The sequence below is a fragment of the Daucus carota genome, chromosome 1, assembly GCF_001625215.2.
Source record: "Daucus carota subsp. sativus chromosome 1, DH1 v3.0, whole genome shotgun sequence".
Classification (NCBI taxonomy): Eukaryota; Viridiplantae; Streptophyta; class Magnoliopsida; order Apiales; family Apiaceae; genus Daucus; species Daucus carota.
In genome coordinates, this window is record NC_030381.2 from 4,178,356 (window position 1) to 4,198,759 (window position 20,404).

General features: G+C 32.7%; 2 protein-coding genes across 20 annotated transcripts; both read right to left on the bottom strand.

The window, feature by feature from the left end:
• Positions 1-3,983: 3,983 nt before the first annotated feature.
• Positions 3,984-9,103, bottom strand: LOC108202836 (TMV resistance protein N-like). Of its 16 annotated transcripts, none has more exons than XM_064090853.1 (7): positions 8,401-9,103; positions 7,002-8,118; positions 6,513-6,842; positions 5,326-6,435; positions 5,002-5,233; positions 4,844-4,926; positions 3,984-4,510 (listed from the first exon to the last, which is right to left on the bottom strand). In XM_064090853.1, exons 1-7 carry the CDS (start codon positions 8,877-8,879, stop codon positions 4,481-4,483), a joined length of 3,381 nt encoding a protein of 1,126 aa, XP_063946923.1. In that variant the 5' UTR covers positions 8,880-9,103; the 3' UTR covers positions 3,984-4,480. The 16 variants fall into 16 exon arrangements, 15 of the variants coding, with proteins under 15 accessions (XP_063946923.1, XP_063946928.1, XP_063946921.1 ...); XM_064090858.1 differs by having other exon boundaries at positions 3,984-4,540; XM_064090851.1 differs by having other exon boundaries at positions 3,984-4,712.
• A 4,588-nt stretch (positions 9,104-13,691) lies between these two features.
• LOC108202872 (disease resistance protein RUN1-like) lies at positions 13,692-20,245 on the bottom strand. Of its 4 annotated transcripts, XM_017371469.2 has the most exons (8): positions 19,589-20,244; positions 17,799-18,915; positions 17,367-17,642; positions 16,136-17,290; positions 15,795-16,032; positions 15,594-15,712; positions 15,387-15,446; positions 13,692-14,242 (listed from the first exon to the last, which is right to left on the bottom strand). In XM_017371469.2, the coding sequence occupies exons 1-5, from the start codon at positions 20,065-20,067 to the stop codon at positions 15,991-15,993; spliced, it is 3,069 nt and encodes a 1,022-aa protein (XP_017226958.1). In that variant the 5' UTR covers positions 20,068-20,244; the 3' UTR covers positions 13,692-14,242; positions 15,387-15,446; positions 15,594-15,712; positions 15,795-15,990. The 4 variants fall into 4 exon arrangements, with proteins under 4 accessions (XP_017226958.1, XP_063946963.1, XP_017226949.1 ...); XM_064090893.1 differs by having other exon boundaries at positions 15,594-16,032; positions 17,376-17,642; positions 19,589-20,245; XM_017371460.2 differs by having other exon boundaries at positions 15,594-16,032.
• Between the last annotated feature and the right edge of the window lie 159 nt (positions 20,246-20,404).

The following is a 20,404-nucleotide window of genomic DNA, read 5'->3' on the forward strand; positions in this document are numbered from 1 at the left end:
CATAATATATTTTTAAAATTTTTTTCTGAATAAAAGTTTGATGTTTAAAATTTTATTCAAAAAAAGAAAATTTAAAAAAAAATTATGAAATAATACCTTATAAGAGTCTCAAAATGCGTGCAAACAGTTTGTACGTAAACTATTGAGAGAGACAAATGGAGTATAACTTTAAGTTGGTGGTTTATAAGACATCAAGCATGTTTCTTTCCATGTTTAAATCTTCCCGTATCCAATCTAGTGATATTTGACAATTAGACAAACAGTTACAGTCACTTCCCTGACAAATTTGGGTTAATTATCAAACTCATCATCAAAGTGTACAAATGATATCAAACTCATCACTGATCTCCATGGGATCTCAAGTGGCTCAGTAAACCTGCTTAATGGTATCAAACTCATTACGGCCGTTAAAAAAAAATAACGGAAGTTTAGACGGAATGACACATTGCCGGTAGGGTTTGACATGTGGCATGCCACGTAAGTTTATATGGAAATAAAGTATGCAATCTTTTTATTAAATTACTTTTAGAATATAATTATCTAAATAAATGCAGGGAACTAAATTTTAATATATACTCCCTCTGTCCCATTTTATATGACCCTTATTTCTTTTTGGGACGTCCCAAAAAGAATGAACCTATCATACTTACTATTTTTGAACACTACTTTACACTATTACACCCACTACTTTCTTCCACTATCTGCATTATATAATACTCCCTCCGTTTCAAAATACATGTCCACTTTTGAAAAAAAAATTGTTTCAAAATACTTGTCCACTTCAACTTTTAATGTAAATTTATATTTCCAAAATCAACTCTCCTTCACATATTTCAAATTTATATTTCCAAGATCAACTATACACCACATATTAGGTTCAATTAATGACTTAATACACCTCTTTTTTCTCAGAATCCACTTTTTTTAAACTATGTGATTTTTTGAAAGTGGACATGTAATTTGAAACGGAGGGAGTAATATAAACACTATTACACCCACTACTTTCCTCCACTATCTCAAATCTATTATTAAATATTGATAGGTCCCACCACCTTACACACTTTTCAACTAAACTTACTACTTTTTTTCTTAATATTCTTAATCTCCGTGAAAGTCAAACCAGCTCATACATTTTGGGACGGAGGGAGTAATTAACTAAACAATTAAGATTAACTTTTATGTTTTTTATTAGATTATAATCATTTTTGAATAATATTGAAATGTTTTCTCTTTTAATAAATTTTATTTATGTGAATATTATTGTTGGCAAAAAAATATTTTTAAATTTTCTTTTGGAGTTTCTTGTACCAAACAAAAACATGAAAATAAAAATAAATGTAAATTCAACATATGAAGCAGCATACATTGTTCGAATTTCCAAAAACAACACATAATGTTTAAAGGTTAAATGAAAAATGGATTCAAAAACAAACATTGTTCAAGTTTAATAAATTAAAATGTTAACCGAATGAACACAGTCTAAGATACACCAGTGAACCCAGAATTAAAATGTTAAACTTGTCCAGCAGTTTCTCCACTATTATGTTCTCCGGGTTGTCTCATAGTGATGTTTTTTTCGACATTTGTTCTTTTGATGACCATCTTCCCCACATCTGCGGCAATGCATCCTCCTTTTACTATTGAATCTTTGAAGATTTGTACCCTGTTGTTGGCTGCTTCTGCATCTAGATCCTCCCTCCCATTCCTCCCTCCTCCTCAACTTTTTTGGCCTCCCTCTCAATTTATGTGGAATATCTGGTGGCAACATCTCATCAATGGAATGCACTTGCCAGTAGTCTCGTCCTTTTAGTGCTCCTAAAGGATGGTTGTATGTTTCCAGATACTTCTCTGTCCTGCGGTCACATGTCCTTGCTACGAAGTCCACTGTGACTGCTCTTGTCCCTTGTTTAACCTACAATGCACAAACAAGGTTGGTTGATCAAACAGTCATGCATAATAGAAAATATTAGTATAACATGTAATTCCTTCAATGATACTTACTACATAAGTCTGAAGCTTACCCTTATTTGCTTGTAATGCTTTTTCTTTTTTCTCTATTTCCTAACTAATTTCTAATTAATATGATATTTGTGAAATTCATTATTCAATAATTAAATAATTTATCTATACATACTGGTCTTAGAGAGGAGGTGTTTCCTTCATCTGCAACATTGAGAGTGATGCTGTTGTCCTCGTTTTTGTACAGTAGATGAATCCAACGTCTGTCTACTGTTGATGCAAATGTGATTGTATGATCGGTATCTGTGACTCTAAAGATTGATCTTGGAACGATTACTATATTTGATGAAAATGTATAGCTCTCAAATATATTACTTGCGGAAGTCTTAACAGAATAAACGGAAAATAGGTCAAAGCAGAGAATCATCCCCAAGTAATTGTGTGACAAGTTTGGTCGCAAATTCACAGATAATGACGCGTCTCCATCTGAAGTTTCTTCAAAAGAGTTCACGGAAGTTGACGCATCTCCATCTTCATCAATAATCCAATCTGGAAAGTCTTCCACGCCAACCGAAATATTGATTTTTCTCTCAAAACCAGAGTACATCTTGTAAGAAGAAAAAGCATGTTGAATATAAGATTTATTTTAATATAATAATATATACCCAAATTTTGCATTTTTTAAACTAGAAAAGTAACAAGTATGTGCATAAAATATATAAACTAATTTCATCCTACAAATAATAATAAGACCCCCTTGCATGCACACTATATTTTTAGCTAAAATTAGAATTAAAAAATATAAATGATTAGAATTACATCATTTATATTTTTTTATTTTTTTTGCCACATATCATTTATATTTTTAATATCATTGAAATAATTAAAAAACATTAATTTATTATTAAATAACAAATTGACCGATTTTATATAAAAGGCTAATTTTAATTATAAGATTACTGTGCATGCAGGGGGCCTCGTTATTATTTGTGGGATGAAATCATAATTTATATTTTTTATACACATATTTTATATTTTAATAATAAAAATGCAGGTTATATAAATTTCAAAAAGTTTAACGGTGAAAAACTATCAGAGAAAAAATAAAGAGAAACTATGATTCACGTGCAAATTAAGGAAGTGACCAATAGAAAATAAGGGACATACAAGGGGACACAAAAAGGAGACAGAGGATGGACTCATAAGTAATTACGTTGATGCCACTTGGTGTTGAAGAGTATTTATCTGAACGCTACAATTGCTTTTAAGCAAGTTTTGATCTCAATTTATTTTTTGTAATTCTCCATTTTACGCTGGAGTGAGTTGGACAGTTTTTATAAACAATCGTATACGACTTTGAAAGAGAAAAAAAAAATAATTAAATATTTATAATAAAATGAGAGATTAAGAAATCAGTAATCACTAGTTAATATTTTCTTGTTGCAATTTTTTTGTTAGCCTTGAATGATTGGAATTAATTTTATTCTATGATTTCACATCTCTAACACGCGATCGACATCAATGACGGTAAACAAGCCACCTCAGTTGATTATACAGGTATTAATTAATTAAACTATGATTTGAAAAGAAGTATATTACTCTCCCGCTCCCACAGATTCTTTATTTTGAGGAATGGAATTTGACATGTATAATTGTATTGTATAAAATTTTAATATTCATAACAAATATTTAAAAATATATTATGAAATTATATTTTATATATCTTTTAAAATACGTATTACATAATAAAAAAAACCCGATGAGAGTGACGGAGAAAGTGAATCATAAATAAATAAAAAGAACAGAAAAAGTATTAAGTGAGAAATCTAGCTAACTAAATGATAAACTCGTATCCTTCGTCAAATGATAAACTCGTATCCAATTTCATGGATATCGGCGATAGCATTAATACATGATATTCAGGATCATTTTTTCGAATCAAGGATTATTTTTTTCGAATCATGATATGATGCATTGATCAAGAATATTGTGATAATGGGATCAAGATAAACAAGATTTAAAAATGAAGCAAAATTTTGTACGATTCTAACAAGAACGAGATACCGATCTCTGAAAACTATACTATAGAATGATGGAAACAGTAACTTCAGCTTGCCCAAACAATTCAAGTCTTGAAAATCATGACACAGTGAACAATTTAAGCCTGTGAAGCTTATTAAACTTCATCAATCTTAATTCCTCAACTACCAGAAACATTGAATCGATCGCAGACTGCTTTAAACTGCTGCTTCTCTTGTACTCGTACTCATGAACTTCACCATTCTTGTTAGCGTCTAGCCATTTAACAGCCTCCTTGAAATTATGACTTATCATCGTCTTACCATAAGCATCAAGTCTATAATTTCTTTCAGCAAGGTCCCTCGTTTTATATACATAATCCGTAGAGTATGCTACTTGCAAGAAGCTTATCATATTTTTTACAGGATAATTAGTTGCAAGTGAAAGGAAGCCAGACTGCTAAATGATTCATATACCGTATCATCACCGTCATCACCCTCTATCACACGCTCCAGCATTCCACCGTCTTAGTCTTGGTCATCAATTATTAAAACACCGTCATCTTCATCTCCAAATCCAAAATTATAATAAAACACAAGAACTATGAATTCTAAATCCTATACAAAATATGATAACTTTTACATAGAATTATAGGGATTTGATCTTTACCTTACAACTCCAAATCCAATTAAAAAAATTTATCTTTCTTCTCTTCCTCTTTTCCTGCTCCCTCTCTAACAAAAATAACATATGTCTCAAACTTACACCTTATTTGTTTTTAATGCCTTTTCTTTTTCTCTTTTTTCTAACTATTAATCATTAACTAAATACTATTAAATAATTTATATATAAACAGGGGTCTTACAGAGGAGGTGTTTTCTTCATCTGCAACATTGAGAGTGATGTTGTTATCCTCGTTTTTGTACAGTAGATGAATCCAATGTCTGTCTACTGTTGATGCAAATATGATTGTATGATCGGTATCTGTGACTGTAAAGATTGATCTTGGAACTATTACTATACCTGATGAATCTATACGGCTCTTGAATATATTACTTGCGGAAGTCATAACAGAATAAGAGGCAGGTTCAGAATCATCTTTATCCTGGTCAAAGCAGAGAATCATCGCAAAGTAATTACTTGCGGAAGTTTCTTTGGAAGAGTTCACAGAAGATGACGCATCTGGAATAATCCAATCTGGAAAGCCTTCCACGTCAAGCTGAATATTGATTTTTTGCTCAAGAGCAGAGTACATCTTGGAAGAAGAAAGAAAAAGAAACAAGGTTAAAAACCACTTCCATAGTCCATTCTCCAAATTATGAGATAAGAGTTTGAGATCTTCCATACCTGGAACAATGGCTTCGTTAAAGTATGTGTCAGTAGAGAGCGGCGGCAACCTCGCAACAACAGTTTCTCTAAACAAGTGAGTTCCTCCAGGCCTAAAATCTCTGTCAAATCACTGCAATTTGTGAGTTGCAACTCCCGCAACAGTTTCAAATTGGATAGATTTAATCTTTTCAAAGATTTACAGTCATCGGCAAAAATGTACTTCAGATTAGGAGGAAGTTCTGCTGTGGACAACAGACGACCACAACCATGAAGATCAAGAACTTCTAGTTTTGAGAGCTGACAAATACCGGATGGCAGGGCAGTGATTTCACTATAAGATAAATCCAACTTTGTCACTGGTAATGAAGTCTGGCTTGATTCTATGTCAGGAACTTTCTCTAAACGATTAGTCCAAGATGCATTTAGCTCCAATAAGCTTGTAAGCTTCCACAGTTGATCAGGTAACCTCTCTAGTGTATTAGAATAAGATATATCAAGAATTTCCAATGATCTCAGGTCGCAAATGCTGTCTGGCAATTTGGAAACGGCTATTCCCCATGCATTGAGCTCTCTTAGAGATTCAATATTCCCCAAGTCATCAGGCAATGCTTTCACACTAACCTTTAAAACTTCCAATTCTCTCAAGTTGCAAATGGTGTTTGGAAGAGATTCAAGTTCCCCGTACAAGAAATGTCGATCTAATTTCAGCTTAACAAGCTTACTAAGATCTCCGATCGAATCTGGTAATTTCGGAAAACTTGTTTCGGAAGCATTGAGCTCTTTTAGAGATTTAATGTTCCCTAATTCTATTGGCAGTGCTTTTAGCCCTGTACAATATTCAATACATAAAACTTCCAAAGCTCCCAAGTTGCAGATGGTATCTGGAAGACTTCTTAGGTTTACACAATCCTTCAAATTTAGGGAAACAAGTCTCACCAAACTTCCAATTGATTTATGGACCTCCTTCAAACTTCTACAGCCCTCAAGATACAAGTTTTGGAGACGTGGCAGTCTTCTAAAGTCTGGGGTGCTAGTTAAATCTTTGGAAAAGGACATGTTAAGAGTTTTTAAATTTTCAAGACGCGTTAGTCCTCTGAAATCTGGTGTGGTAGTCAAATCTTCGGAAACCTGCAATAATGAGTGCGATTAGGAGGTATCAAATCTCACATTTTTGCATATGTAAGAAAATAACTCAGAGTACCTACAATCTTTACCTCCCACATTGTTGTCAATTTGCTCGCTGGCAACTCAAGAATAACAAGTTTCTGAGGGGAAAAATCGAAAGGTAAACACTCTAGAGGACACTGATTCCAACAAAACCACCTCAAATCTTCTAGTGTCAGTTTAAACTTTCCAGTGAGACTAATGCCATCCAAGTAAAAAAATCTTAATCTAGTCATTCTTCTTAAAGTTTCCGTAGAAAACGATTCTATATTAAAATGATCCAATTTAATGGATTCTAAATAGTAGCGGAAAAATTCATCCTGCTTGGATTTAAAACGGTTGTGCAAGATACCTTCAATCGCTTCTGTTCCCTGACACATGATGCATATCAATAAGAATAGTTAATTACTTGCATAATAAAACTTAGAGATAGAAATAGAGGAAAACTGTTACCATATCAGCACATAATAATCTTATGTAGTTATGTGTAATTTTATATAAATCAATTAGATAAGGATACGTATAATTACCTTGTCTTTCTCCAACACATCCCATATTTCTTTTCGTACCCATAACCTGCTATGCTTTCCGGGCTCATCAGGACAGTTGTTACGCGCGATTTTCCTCCCCATATCCTGAAGCAGATCATGCATCCGTACTAGGTCTCTTTCATTGAACGTTAATAGACTTCTTTTCTCGAGAATATCAATTTTATCATCCGCGTAGGGATAGTAAGTATCCAATATTTCAACCAAATTTTTTTTCTTCCTTCCAATGAAAAGACAAGCAATGTCAAGGAACATCTTCTTTAGCAGGGGATCATCTGATCCATTGGCATCCAAGCTAATTCTAAGTCTTTGCTCGATACTGCTGTCGGGATCTCGCTGCACTTTCTCAATGTAAGATTTCCATTTAACCTCGGGTTTGTTATGCAAGTACGAGCCGAAAACCTTGAGAGCCAAGGGGAGTCCTCCAGCAAGACGTAGAACGTCTTTAGACAATATCCTTAGAGTGTCATTTGGTTCAGTATCTCGAAATGCATGTCTAAAAAATAGTGTCTCTGCCTCAGCGCCAGCCATCTCATTAACCTTGTATCGATATTGAGTTTCTACTTCAATTCCCCGAAGTATATCTTCATCCCTTGTAGTTATGATAACTACACTCCCAGGAGCAAATGATCTCACCAGTGACTCAAATTTTTCCGGGTCCTCCAAGTCATCAATAACAACCAAACTTTTTCTGGAACAAATTCTCCGTTCTATCTGCTCAGTTCCTTGGTCAACACTGCTAACTTTAGCTTCATCCTTACTAATTTTAAGAACATCGCTAATAAGTTGTTGTTGCAAAGACTCTAGGCCCTTTACATACCCCGAAGTTTCCCTCACATTTTCAAGGAAGCAGCTTCCTTCAAAGCTTCCTAGCAAAAGTTTATTAAACAGTGCCTTGGCAAGAGTTGTTTTGCCTACGCCACCCATACCATATATACCGATCTTAATGACACCTTTTGTGCCCCTGCTCAACAATGCTGCTGTTATGTCTTCAACGCGAGAATCCAATCCAACTGGATATTTGGCAACATCTAAAGTGGTGGGTTTTATTTGTAGCAGAATCTCCTTGACAATTTCGTTGACAATATCAGCTTCAGTTCTGCAATGTAATTTCTTTTTTATGTGAAATAAAAGAGCTTAGTATCTATAAGATAAGTGAAGACTTGTATTTGGGCATTCCATGTTAAGATGGATCAACGACTTGAACTCCAGTTTTGGCATTCATAACTAACATAAGCAATAGATAAAAGAGGCAAGCAAACCTGATGTTCAAATATATACTTAGATAACTTACCTAAGTACAAATTAATGGCAAATTTTATAATTATATGATCTAATTATATTACCTTCTGTATGATATTCAGATATTCAGGGAACTTACTTTTTACCGTCAATATGTATTCCTGAATTCTCAGCAAGTTGACTAAGTGCACGGCGCCAATTCTCCATTCTTTCCATTTTATCCGCATATCTAACTCCATGCACTCTAAAATGTTCTTCAAAGCTCCCTTTTTGATATCGCACCACTGAAGGATCAATGTTGAAAAACACAGGAATAACCAATCTTTTCATTGTTTCCTTACAATCAAGAATCTCTACCAGCTCATCAAGGCACCAACTCGAAGAAGCATAATTTACAGAGAGGACAACAATGTAAATTTTGGATTCCCGAATAGCTTTGAGCAATTCAGCCGAGATCCCATCTCCAAGACGTAGCTCAGGATCATCCATAAAAGTTCGAATACCATTGCGATCCAGGGCAGAATATAAATGACTGACGAAACCAAGTCGAGTGTCTATGCCACGGAAGCTCAAGAAAACGTCCCAGCTAGTGGGAGTTTCAGCACTTGTTGAAGCCATTGTATGTAAGTTTTGAAGATATTGTAACTGGTGGATAGCAAAGATATTAGATATTGTACAAAAGATGCTGCGTGAAGGAGAATTTAAAACAGAAGATAAGAGCTTCAAATTTGTAATACAGTTGCTCAATGTGAATGCTAGTCATGTTCAAAGTCTTGCTACTTTGTTTTAAACGAGGATGACGGAGATAAGCATGAAAATAATTTTAATTATACTAGCTTATACCCGTGGTCATCTGACGGATACATATTTTTGAACGAGAGGAACTCCTGACATCAACTATTGTGTTTCAATACAATTCTTTATACGAGAAGGTATCATGCGATAAAAAAGAATAACAAAACTGTAATATACTATAGCTATCGGCAGAGGCTTTGCTATTCGAGAAGGCTGTTCAAAGTCTTGCTAATTTGTTTTATACAAGGGCCTCCATGATTGAGATTTTAAATATTGAAAAGAAACCCATGACACGGCATAATAAAAAAGTGAGAAAAAAGTTGTTAGAAATCATGGGCGGTCATATATATGTTAGAAGAGTAGTGCTAGGTGCACATAATTGTGTACAGAAAATTTGTACATAATGATGTGGCAAGTGATGTGGTGAGTTTTAATTGGGGTGGTTGGTGTAAATGCAGGGGGTCATCCAATTAAAATCTGCCACATGTCATTATGTACATGTTTTTGTACACAATTATTTGCACCAAGTATTTTCCATGTTAGAAAGGCAGGTAGCACTTAGCAGTGGCAGCCTGGCAGGTACAGCAGAGAGGAAGAGAACGCTACAAAATACAGGACGTGAATAAATATAGTGGCAGCCTGGCAGGTACAGCAGAGAGGAAGAGAACGCTACAAAATACAGGACGTGAATAAATATAATAATCATTATTATATTAGGATTAGGATAAATATGTAGGTCACTCGTTTCGTCCAAATGTATTAATTGAGTCACTGATTCCTAAATTGACTCAAATGAGATACTCATTAGAAAAATTTGTATCAAAAATATCCCTCGATCGTTAGTCTAAATTCTGAAAATATTATATTTTGAGTTTCGCACATTTTTTATGAACGGTATTACATCTAAATGAAAAATTCTGAATTCTAGTATTTTAGATAATATTTTTAGATTTTTAAAAATTATCTCCTATTTATTTTTATTTAAATCAAATAAAACAACCAAAAAATTAAAAATAAATAATTGATAAAATTTTAAAATCTAAAAATATTACTCGGAATCTTTCATTTGGATGTAATAACATTCATAAAAAATATGCGAAACTCAATAAATAATACTTTCAAAATTTCGACTAACTATGGAATGATATTTTTGATACAACATTTTCTAATGTGTATCTCATTTGAGTCAATTTGAGAATCAGTGACTCAATTGATATATTTGTACGAAATCAGTGACCAATTTGATATTTATTCCTTATTATATTCAAGACTTGTTCGCATCTTTCCCGTCTCTCCTTCAGACTTCGACTCCAACTCCCGTTGTTCGAGAAACTATACTAATCCAATACTTTCTAAACGAGAATCAATACTTTCAATCAATATATATATAAAGAGTATTTTAATTTTTCTTAAATTTCGGATAGAAAATATAGTTTTAATTCAAAAAATCAGCTTCAAGAATTCTAAAAGTAATACAACTCTTTCTTATCGAATTATAAAGATGATACAATTCTTTTCTTGTTTTGAAGGAGGATGCAGGGCGTCTCTAAAATTGTTCGATTCAGTCTTCTAATTTTTCTTAAATTTCGAATAAAAAATATAATTATAATTCAAAAAATCAGGTTCAAGAATTCTAAAAGTAATACAACTCTTTTCTTATCGAATTCTAAAGATGATACTCCCTCCGTTTCAAATTAGATGTCCACTTTAAGAAAATCACACAGTTTAAGAAAAGTGGTTGTACACAAATTAATTGCATTAAATGAGCATAATATGTGGTGTGAGATTGATCTAGGAAATATAAATAAGAGATATGTGGAGGAGAATTGACTTAGGAAATATAATTTTGCATTGAAAGTTGAAGTGGACAAGTAATTTGAAACATAAATTTTTTTTGAAAGTGGACATGTAAATTGAAACGGAGGGAGTACAATTTTTTTTTCTTATTTACATATCTTAAAAGCAATAGGATTACTAGCTATTATTAATAATATAAAATTTATATTTCAAATTTGTAATTTAAGTTAATACAACTTAAATTATCACCAACTTAATTTGTATTGCTTGCAACAAAAAAATAAGTAAGGATGACCCTGTGTTTTATTTATTCAAAATAACAATTATTGAACAAATATAATTTAAAAATACAATTTTTATTTTTAAAAGTTTTAAAATTTATAATCTTGTAAGATTAATTTTTTTTTTCAAATTATATATCTAAAATATAAAAACCATCATATTCCAGAATCTCAAATTGTCTAAACAGATTTAGGTTTTTAGCGCTAAACTCACGTCGTTCCATAATGGTCAAGAAGATAGCATCTTTATCATGAAAACGTCTTTAAGATCTTCACAACCTCATTCAAATAGTATGCATTAACTTACAACCAATCTCGATGATGGTTGGATTCAATCTTATAATTTTCTTAAATTTCGAATAGAAAATAAAATTATAATTCAAAAAATCAAATTCACGGATCTTAAAGGTAATACAATTCTTTTTTTATTGTATTCTAAAAAAATAAAACTCTTTCCTTGTAATTTTCTTAAATTTCGGATTGAAAATAGTAATACAATTCTTTTCTTATTTAGGAATCCTAAAAGGAATAGGATTATATTTATTTAAACTAGCAATCCTACATAAAATACAGTTTATATTTAAGATTTGTAAGGTAATACGTACAATTTTTATTTTCGATTTACTCTTATAATTTTCTTAAATTTCGAGTAGAAAATAAAGGATTGTAAAGATAATAATCATTAAAAAAAATAATAGCAAAAAAAAATTAGAACCATAAGAGAATAATAATTTTTAACTAAAAAATAGGAATCATAAAATAAAATTAATTAATAAAATAAAATAGGATATATAAAATAGGAATCATATGTTGATTTTATGATAATGTAACTTGATTAGTATTGTGTTCGACGGGCACGGGGGCGGCCCAAACTAATTTTTATCTAAATAATAATAATTTTTCTATTATATTATGTTTCACGGGAAAGTGGGTAAAATAAATTTTTTTATCTATGTTATAATATATTTTCTTATTAAAACGGGACCACGGTTCAAAATAATTTTTATCCAATCATAATCTTTAATTTTATCATAATTAGAATAATTTTTATATTTATTTAAACTAACAATCATAGATGAAATACAATTTATATTTAAGATGTGTAAGGTAATACGTACAATTTTTATTTTCGATTTAGTCTTATAATTTTCTTAAATTTCGAATAGAGAATAAAAGATTGTAAAGATAATAATCACTAAAAAAAACCTAATAGCAAAAAAATTAGAACCATAAAAGAATAATAATTTTTAACTAATAAATAGGAATCTTAAAATAAAAATAATTAATAAAATAAAATAGGATATATAAAATAGGAATCATTTATTGATTTTATGATAATGTAAATTTTCTTGATTAGGATTGTGTTTGACGGGCACGGGAGGCGACCCAAACTAATTTTTATCTAAATAATAATAATTTTTATATTAGTATTATGTTGGACGTGAAAGTGGCTAAAATAATTTTTTATCTATGTTATAATATATTATTTGTTAAAATGGGACCACGGTTCAAGATAATCTTTTATCCAATTATAATCTTTATTTTTATCATAATTAGAATAATTTTTATTAATATTGTGTTTGACAAAAGAGCGGCTCAAACTAATTTTGATCTAAATTATACTGTAATACTTAATTATATCATAAAAATAAAAATTATGAATTAACATTGTCTTTGACGGGAGGGCGGTTCGAACTAATTTTATTATTAGTATTGTGTTTGACAGGATTACCATTTAAAAAGAATTTTATACTAATTATAATATTTTTTTTATTAGTGTGTTTGACCGGAATATGACTCAAAATAATTTTTATGCTATTATAATATTAATTCGTTTCAAAATTTATAACACCACCGCGAAGCGCGGCTTTATTCACTAGTTTATTAATAAGCGAAATCATATTTAGGTGTAACATCAGAATCATGTACTAAAATTTCGTCATCATATATTATATTTAATTATTATTATTATACTCCTAAAAATATTATATCTCATATATATTGATTAGGATTTTATAACATTCAACAAATTGATTAGGATTATATAATTAAAAGACTTCAAAATTGATCAAAAGTAGCAAAATTGGTCATCATATATTATATTTAATTATTTTTATTATACTCCAACTAAAAATATTATACTTTTAACAGACATATATATTAATAATTGATAAGGACTTTATAACAGTCATGGATTGATTAGGATCTTATAATTAAAAGACTTCAAAATTGATTAGAATTTTATAAATATTATTATATTATTACGAAAAGACTTTTATAGTGATTTTTGTAATCATAGTATTTTTTATTTAATTAATAATAATCAGGGATAAATTCTATGGAGACCACTTTTTTATTGGAAACTTGGAGACCACTTAAGTACTATTATAATCATCATACTATTATGAAAAGAATTTTATATTGATTAGGATTTTATAATTATTACTCCCTCCATCTCAGTGAATTGTATACGTTCACTGTTTGCATGAATTTCAATACTATTATAAAATATAGTATCATAATTTTTTGTATAAATTTTCTTTGTTTAAAGAAAAAGTTTAATATCAAACTTTTATTCCGAAAAAATAATTTAAAAATATATTACGAGCTATAGTTTAAAAAGTCTTAAAAAATGAACCAAAAAGTAACGTATAAGAATGGGGCGGAAAGAGTATTATACTGTGACGAAACCTTTGCCCCCAACTGTGGTGTTGAGGTCTCATCACTAGCCCCTTTCGCTCGACGTCTACTCGGATGCCAGTCAAAGTATATCCAGCCTAAGCAAGCATTCTCAGACATCCTAGTCACAAATGACAAGGCCTTGGAAATTGTCCACAACAGTAACCACTCGGAGGTGGGTGCAGGTGTTAGCGGGGCAGATGGAGGAGGTCCGTATTTTTGGTGTGTTCTGTTCAGCAATGGCAAAGGCAACAGCAGCTTCGCTTTTGAAGGAGGTGTGGCCAAGTCAACCAGACCCGGATGTTACAGTGGTGCCAATGATTATGATTGCAGCGGAAGCTATAGTTTCTTTTGCCACCGTCGGCTCTGGCCTATACTCGTTGGAGCTTTCATTGTAATGAGTTATGCCTCTCTGGTGTGACCTTTCACCTGCCCAATTATAGGCCTTTTTTCGTTAAGCTGTGCTTGATAATTTCCTATATAATTTCTCATGTCCATCAAGTTTGATGAGCGTTATGTTGGATTCATGTAGTTTACAGAAAAAATCCAAGTATTCAACCAGAATTTGTAACCTCTCAACTGAAAAGTGACAACATTTCAACCAACACCGGCAACTATTCATGAAATTCAAACCTTTGCAAGGATATTTGCCAAGTCCTGATGCTACTACATTGTTCATTTGACTATAATATAATAAAATACATCAATCCCTCTTCCCTCTTAGATAAGCTATACACAAAACAAAAAAATGACAGACTCAATCTTCAAATCAAATTACTGAAGCTTGAAAATAAGTTATCCATAGATATGCCACTTGCAAGAAGCTTATCAGATTTTTTACAGGATTAGTTGCAATCATTGGGATACATCATGAAAGGACAAGAAGGAAAAGTGTTAAAGTTAAAGAAGGCATTGTACCGATTGAAACAAACGCCAAGGGCTTGGAATAGTAGACTTGACAAATACTTTTAAACTCAAAAATTTTACAAGTGTCCTCATGAACATGCATATCAGGGGCGGAGCCAAGTGCGGGCTAGGCCCTCCTTGGCCCCCTGAAATTTACATAAGTATTAGTTATATATTACATAGCAAAGTGGGATAGGTAGATCAACTGGAACATACTATAGTATAACTCCTCTGAAGGCCATGTTCGATTCCTTACATTTTTTTGAAAGAAATAGTCTTAGATTAACACTAACATTAACATATCAAAAAACTGCAGAAAACCCATATTTGAAGGCAAAAAATATGAAAAGTTAAAATATATAAGTTGTAAATATTCAAATTATCTTTCTAGAAACACTAAAATCATCATCATATTATAAAACTGAATTTTATATGAATATTTTAATAAATTAGACAATTGTAACTCGGATAGGCGAATAATACGAATCCAACAAGAAGAGAAAACGTTCCGTGCCTTAAACTCAGCGGTTATACACAATTATCTGAATTTCAGATATCTAACATTCCCTAGAACCCTAAATCCTATAATAAAACACAAGAACTATAAATTCTGAATCCAATACAAAATATAACACTTTATACATAAAAAGAGGGATTTGATCTTTACCTCTCATGTCTAAATCCATCTCCTCCTTCTCTTTATCCTTTTCCTCTTTTTCTTGTCTCTCTAACAAAAAAACACAATGTAAGTCTCAAACTTACCCTTTATTTGTTTTTAATGCCTGTTCTTTTTCATTTTTTCTAATTAATTTCTGTGAAATACATTATTTAAGAATTAAATATTAAGCAATTTATCTATAAACAGGGGTCTTACAGAGGAGTTTCTTCCTGCAACATTGGGAATGATGATGTTGTCCTCGTTTTTGTACAGTAGTCCAATATGTCTGCGTGCTCTTCTTGATGCAAATTTGATTGTATGATCGGTATCCGTGCCTGTAAAGATTGATCTCGGAACTATTACTATACCTGATTCATATATACGGCTCTCTAATATATTACTGGCGGAAGTCTTAACAGAATAAGAGGCAGTAAAAGGTTGATCAAACTTATTCTGACTCAGGTCAAGGCAGAGAATCATCCCCAAGTAATTGTGTGACAAGTTTGGTTTCAAATTCACCGAAGATGATGAAGAATCATCTCCATCTGAAATGTCATCTTCAGCTGAGCATTCTATACTTGATTGAATAATCCAATCTGGAAACTTTTCTGTCTCAAGCCAAATATCGACTTTTTTTCTCAAAACCAGAGTATATCTTGTAATAAGAAAGAAAAAGAAACAAGGTTAACCACCACTTTCATAGTTAACCATCAATTTTTTTGACAAATTATAAAATAAGAGTTTGAGATCTTCCAAACCTGGAACAATGGCTTTGTTAAAGTATGTGTAAGTAGAGAGTAGCGGCAACCTCGCAAGTATAGTTCATCTAAAGAAGTGAGTTCCTCCAGGCCTAAAATCTCTGTCAAAGTACTGCAATTTTTAAGGTGCAACTGCCGCAACAGTTTCAAATTGGATAGATTCAGTCTTTTCAGAGATGTACAGTGATCGGCGTGTATGTACTTCAGATTGGGAGGAAGTTCTGCTATGGACAACAGATGATGACAACTCGTAAGTTGTAGATTTTCTAGGTTTGAGAGATGACTAATACCGGATGGTAGGGCAGTGATTTTACTATAAGATAAATTCAACGCTGTCAATGGTAATGAAGTCTGGCTTGATTCTATGTCAGGAAGTTTCTTTAAATGACTAGTACAACTTACTTTTAGCTCCAACAACCTTGTAAGCTTCCACAGTTGATCAGGTAATCTCTCTAGTGTCTCAGAAACTGTAATATGAAGAATTTCCAATAATCTCAGGTTGCAAATGGTGTCGGGCAATTTTGAAACGGCTATTCCCGATGTATTGAGCTCTCTTAGAGATTCAATGTTCCCCAGTTCATCAGGCAATGCTTTCACAGTAACAATTAAAACTTCCAATTGTCTTAAGTTGCAAATGGTGTTTGGAAGAGATTCAAGTTCCATGTCGTATAAGGAACATCGAGTCCATTTCAGCTTAACAAGCTTACTAAGATCTCCGATCGAATCTGGTAATTTCGGAAAACTTGTTCCCGAAGCAATGAGCTCTTTTAGGGATTTAATGTTCCCTAATTCTATTGGCAGTGCTTTTAGCCTTATACAGTGATCAATACACAGAACTTCCAAAGCTTCCAACTTGCAGATAGTATCTGGAAGACTTCTAAGGTTTGCACAATCCTTCAAATTTAGGGAAACAAGCCTCTCCAAACTTCCAACTGATTCATGGACCTCCTTCAAACTTCTACAGCCCTCAAGATTCAGATTTTCAAGATTCGGCAGTCTTTTGAAGTCTGGGGTGGTAGTCAAATCTTCAGAAAATGACATGTTTAGAGTTTTTAAACTAAAGAGACGCGGTGGTCTTCGGAAATCTGGGCTGTAAGTTAAATCTTGGGAAAAAAACATGTTTATAGTCTTTAGCTTCTCCAAAACATCTGAAACCTGCAATAATGATTGCGATTAGGAGGCATCAAATCTCACATTTTGTATATGCAAGGAAAAAACTCAGAATACCTACCATCTTTACCTCCCACATTGTTGTCAGTTTGCTCTTCGGCAACTCAAGAATAACAAGTTTTTCAGGGCAAAAATCAAAAGGTAAACACTTTAAAGGACACTCATTCCAACAAAACCACCTCAAAACTTGTAGTGTCAGTTTAAACTTTCCAGTGAGAATAATGCCATCCAAGTAAAGAAATCTCAATTTAGTCATTCTTCTCAATCTATCCATAGAAAACGATCCTCCATTAATTATAAAGCGTTCGAACGAGAAACCTTCAATCGCTTCTGTTCCCTAACACATGATGCATATCAATAAGAAAAGTTAATTACTTGCATAATAAATCTAAGATATAGAAAAAGAGGAAAACGGTTACCACATCAACACATAATAATCTTATGTGCAATTTTATATAAATCAATTAGATGAGGATACGTATGATATAATTACCTTGTCTTTCTCCAACACATCGCATATTTCTTTTGATACCCATAATCTGCTATGCTTTCCAGGCTCATCAGGACAGTTGTTACGCGCAATTTTCTTTCCCATATCATGAAGCAGATCATGCATTCGTACTTCGTCTCTGTCATTAAATGTTAACAGACTCCTTTTCTCGAGAATATCAATTTTATCATCCGCGTGGGGATAGTAAGTATCCAATATTTTAATCAAAAATTCTTTCGTCCTTCCAATGAAAAGACAAGCAATGTCAAGGAACATCTTCTTTAGCAGGGGATCATCTGATCCAGAGGCATCCAAGCTAATTATAAGTCTTTGCTCGATACTGTTGTCGGGATCTCGCTGCAGTTTCTCAATGTAAGGTTTCCATTTAACCTCGGGTGTGTTATGCAAGTACGAGCCAAAAACCTCGAGAGCCAAGGGGAGTCCTCCAGCAAGACGTAGAATGTCTTTAGACAATATCATTAGATTATCGTTTGGTTTAGTATCTCGAAATGCATGTCTGAAAAATAGCATCTCTGCCTCAGCGTCACCCATCTCATTAACCTTGTATCGATACTGAGTTTCTACTTCAATTCCCCGAAGTATCTCTTCATTCCTTGTAGTTATGATAACTACACTCCCAGGAGCAAATGGTCTCACCAGTGACTCAAATTTTTCCTTGTGCTCTAAGTCATCAATAACAACCAAAATTTTTCTAGAACAAATTCTTCGTTCTATCTGCTCAGTTCCTTGACCAACACTGCTAATTTTAACTTCGTCCTTACTAATTTTAAGAACATCACTTATAAGTTGTTGTTGCAATGACTCGAGGCCTTTTATAGTCCCCAAAATTTCCCTCACATTTTCGAGGAAACAGCTTCCTTCAAAGCTTCCTAGCAAGAGTTTATTAAAAAGTGCCTTGGCAAGAGTTGTTTTGCCTACGCCACCCATACCATATATACCGATCTTAATGACACCTTTTGTGCCACTGCTCAACAATGCTGCTGTTATGTCTTTAACTCGGGGATCCAATCCAACTGGATATCTGGCAACATCTAAAGAAGTGGGTTTTATTTGAAGCAGAATCTCCTTGACAATTTCGTTGACAATATCAGCTTCAGACCTGCAATGTAATTCATTATTTATATGAAATTATCAAACATTTTTAACCTGTGTCAAATCATCCAAACACTTATATAAATTACAAGAACATATCGAAGAGGGTTGTCTAAAATTGGTTGGCTAAATTGGACGTGTTGCACATTATGTTAAATTTGTTAAACCTATAAGACATTGTGTTTCGACGATATTGATTATATTGGTTGACTACATTTTAAAATTTTATGTTATTAATATTTTAGGTTGTTATAAATAGAATATATCACTTCGATGTAGTAACAAATGATATGAAATCATTTTCCAGATTTGTTAGAGACGAGTTTGATAACTGTAGCCAGCTTCTGAATTTTCTTTTCTTCCAGTTTGAATATGTTTGTAAAAAGTCTTTATTATATAACTAATATTATGCACCCAGCACGATTGGATTGCTCAAGTGATCAAGAATTTATCCTCGTTCCAGGTCCTCGTTTCGATTCTGGCTCACCCGACAATTTTTAACAACAAATACTCATTTGATGTGACAGAAATAAGTGATGTTTTTCCTTTTTCTTGACCAAAGAAATAAATGATGTTAATTGAATGGCTTTTGTGAATTTAGGATGTCCCATTAACAGTATGAATGAAACAGATTATTTGACAACAAACATTCATGAAAAATAGATATCCAAGAAACTTACTTTTTTCCGTCTACATGTGTTCCCGAATTCTCAGCAACTTGTCCTAGTGCACGGCGCCAATTATTGACTCTTTCTATTTTATCAGCATATCTAATTTCATGCCTTATGAAATGTTGTTCAAAGCTCCCTTTTTGATATCGCACGGCTGAAGGATCAATGTTGAAAAACACAGGAATAACCAATCTATTCATTGTTTCCTTACAATTAATGATCTCTACCAGCTCATCAAGACACCAATTCGAAGAAGCATAATTTACCGAGAGGAGAATAATGTAAATTTCGGATTCCCGAATAGCTTTGAGCAATTCAGCCGAGATCCCATCTCCAAGACGTAGCTCAGGATCGTCCATAAAAGTTCGAATACCATTGCGATGCAGGGCAGAGTATAAATGACTGGCGAAACCAATTCGAGTGTCTGTGCCACGGAAGCTCAAGAAAACGTCCCAGCTAGTGGGAGTTTCAGCACTTGTTGAAGCCATTGGGAAGAGATTTATGTAAGTTTTGAAAATATTGTATATGGGAGCAGAGCCTTTTTTACAAAAGATGTTCTGGGGAGAAGGAGAATTAGAAACAAAAGATAGGAACTTCAGTTTTGCAATACAAGTGGCTAGTAGAATGTTCAAAGTCTTGCTAATTTGTCTTAAACAAGGGTTCCATGATTGAGATTTGGATGGTAAGGGATTTGATGATTATTATTACTCTTTGTTCTAAAAATTGCGGAGTAGATTGAGTACTCGTTTTTAACCCTCAGTCTAATCCGAGTTCCGAATAACAGGGTTTAAAACCAATTTATCAAAAAATAGGTCAAAACTCCGA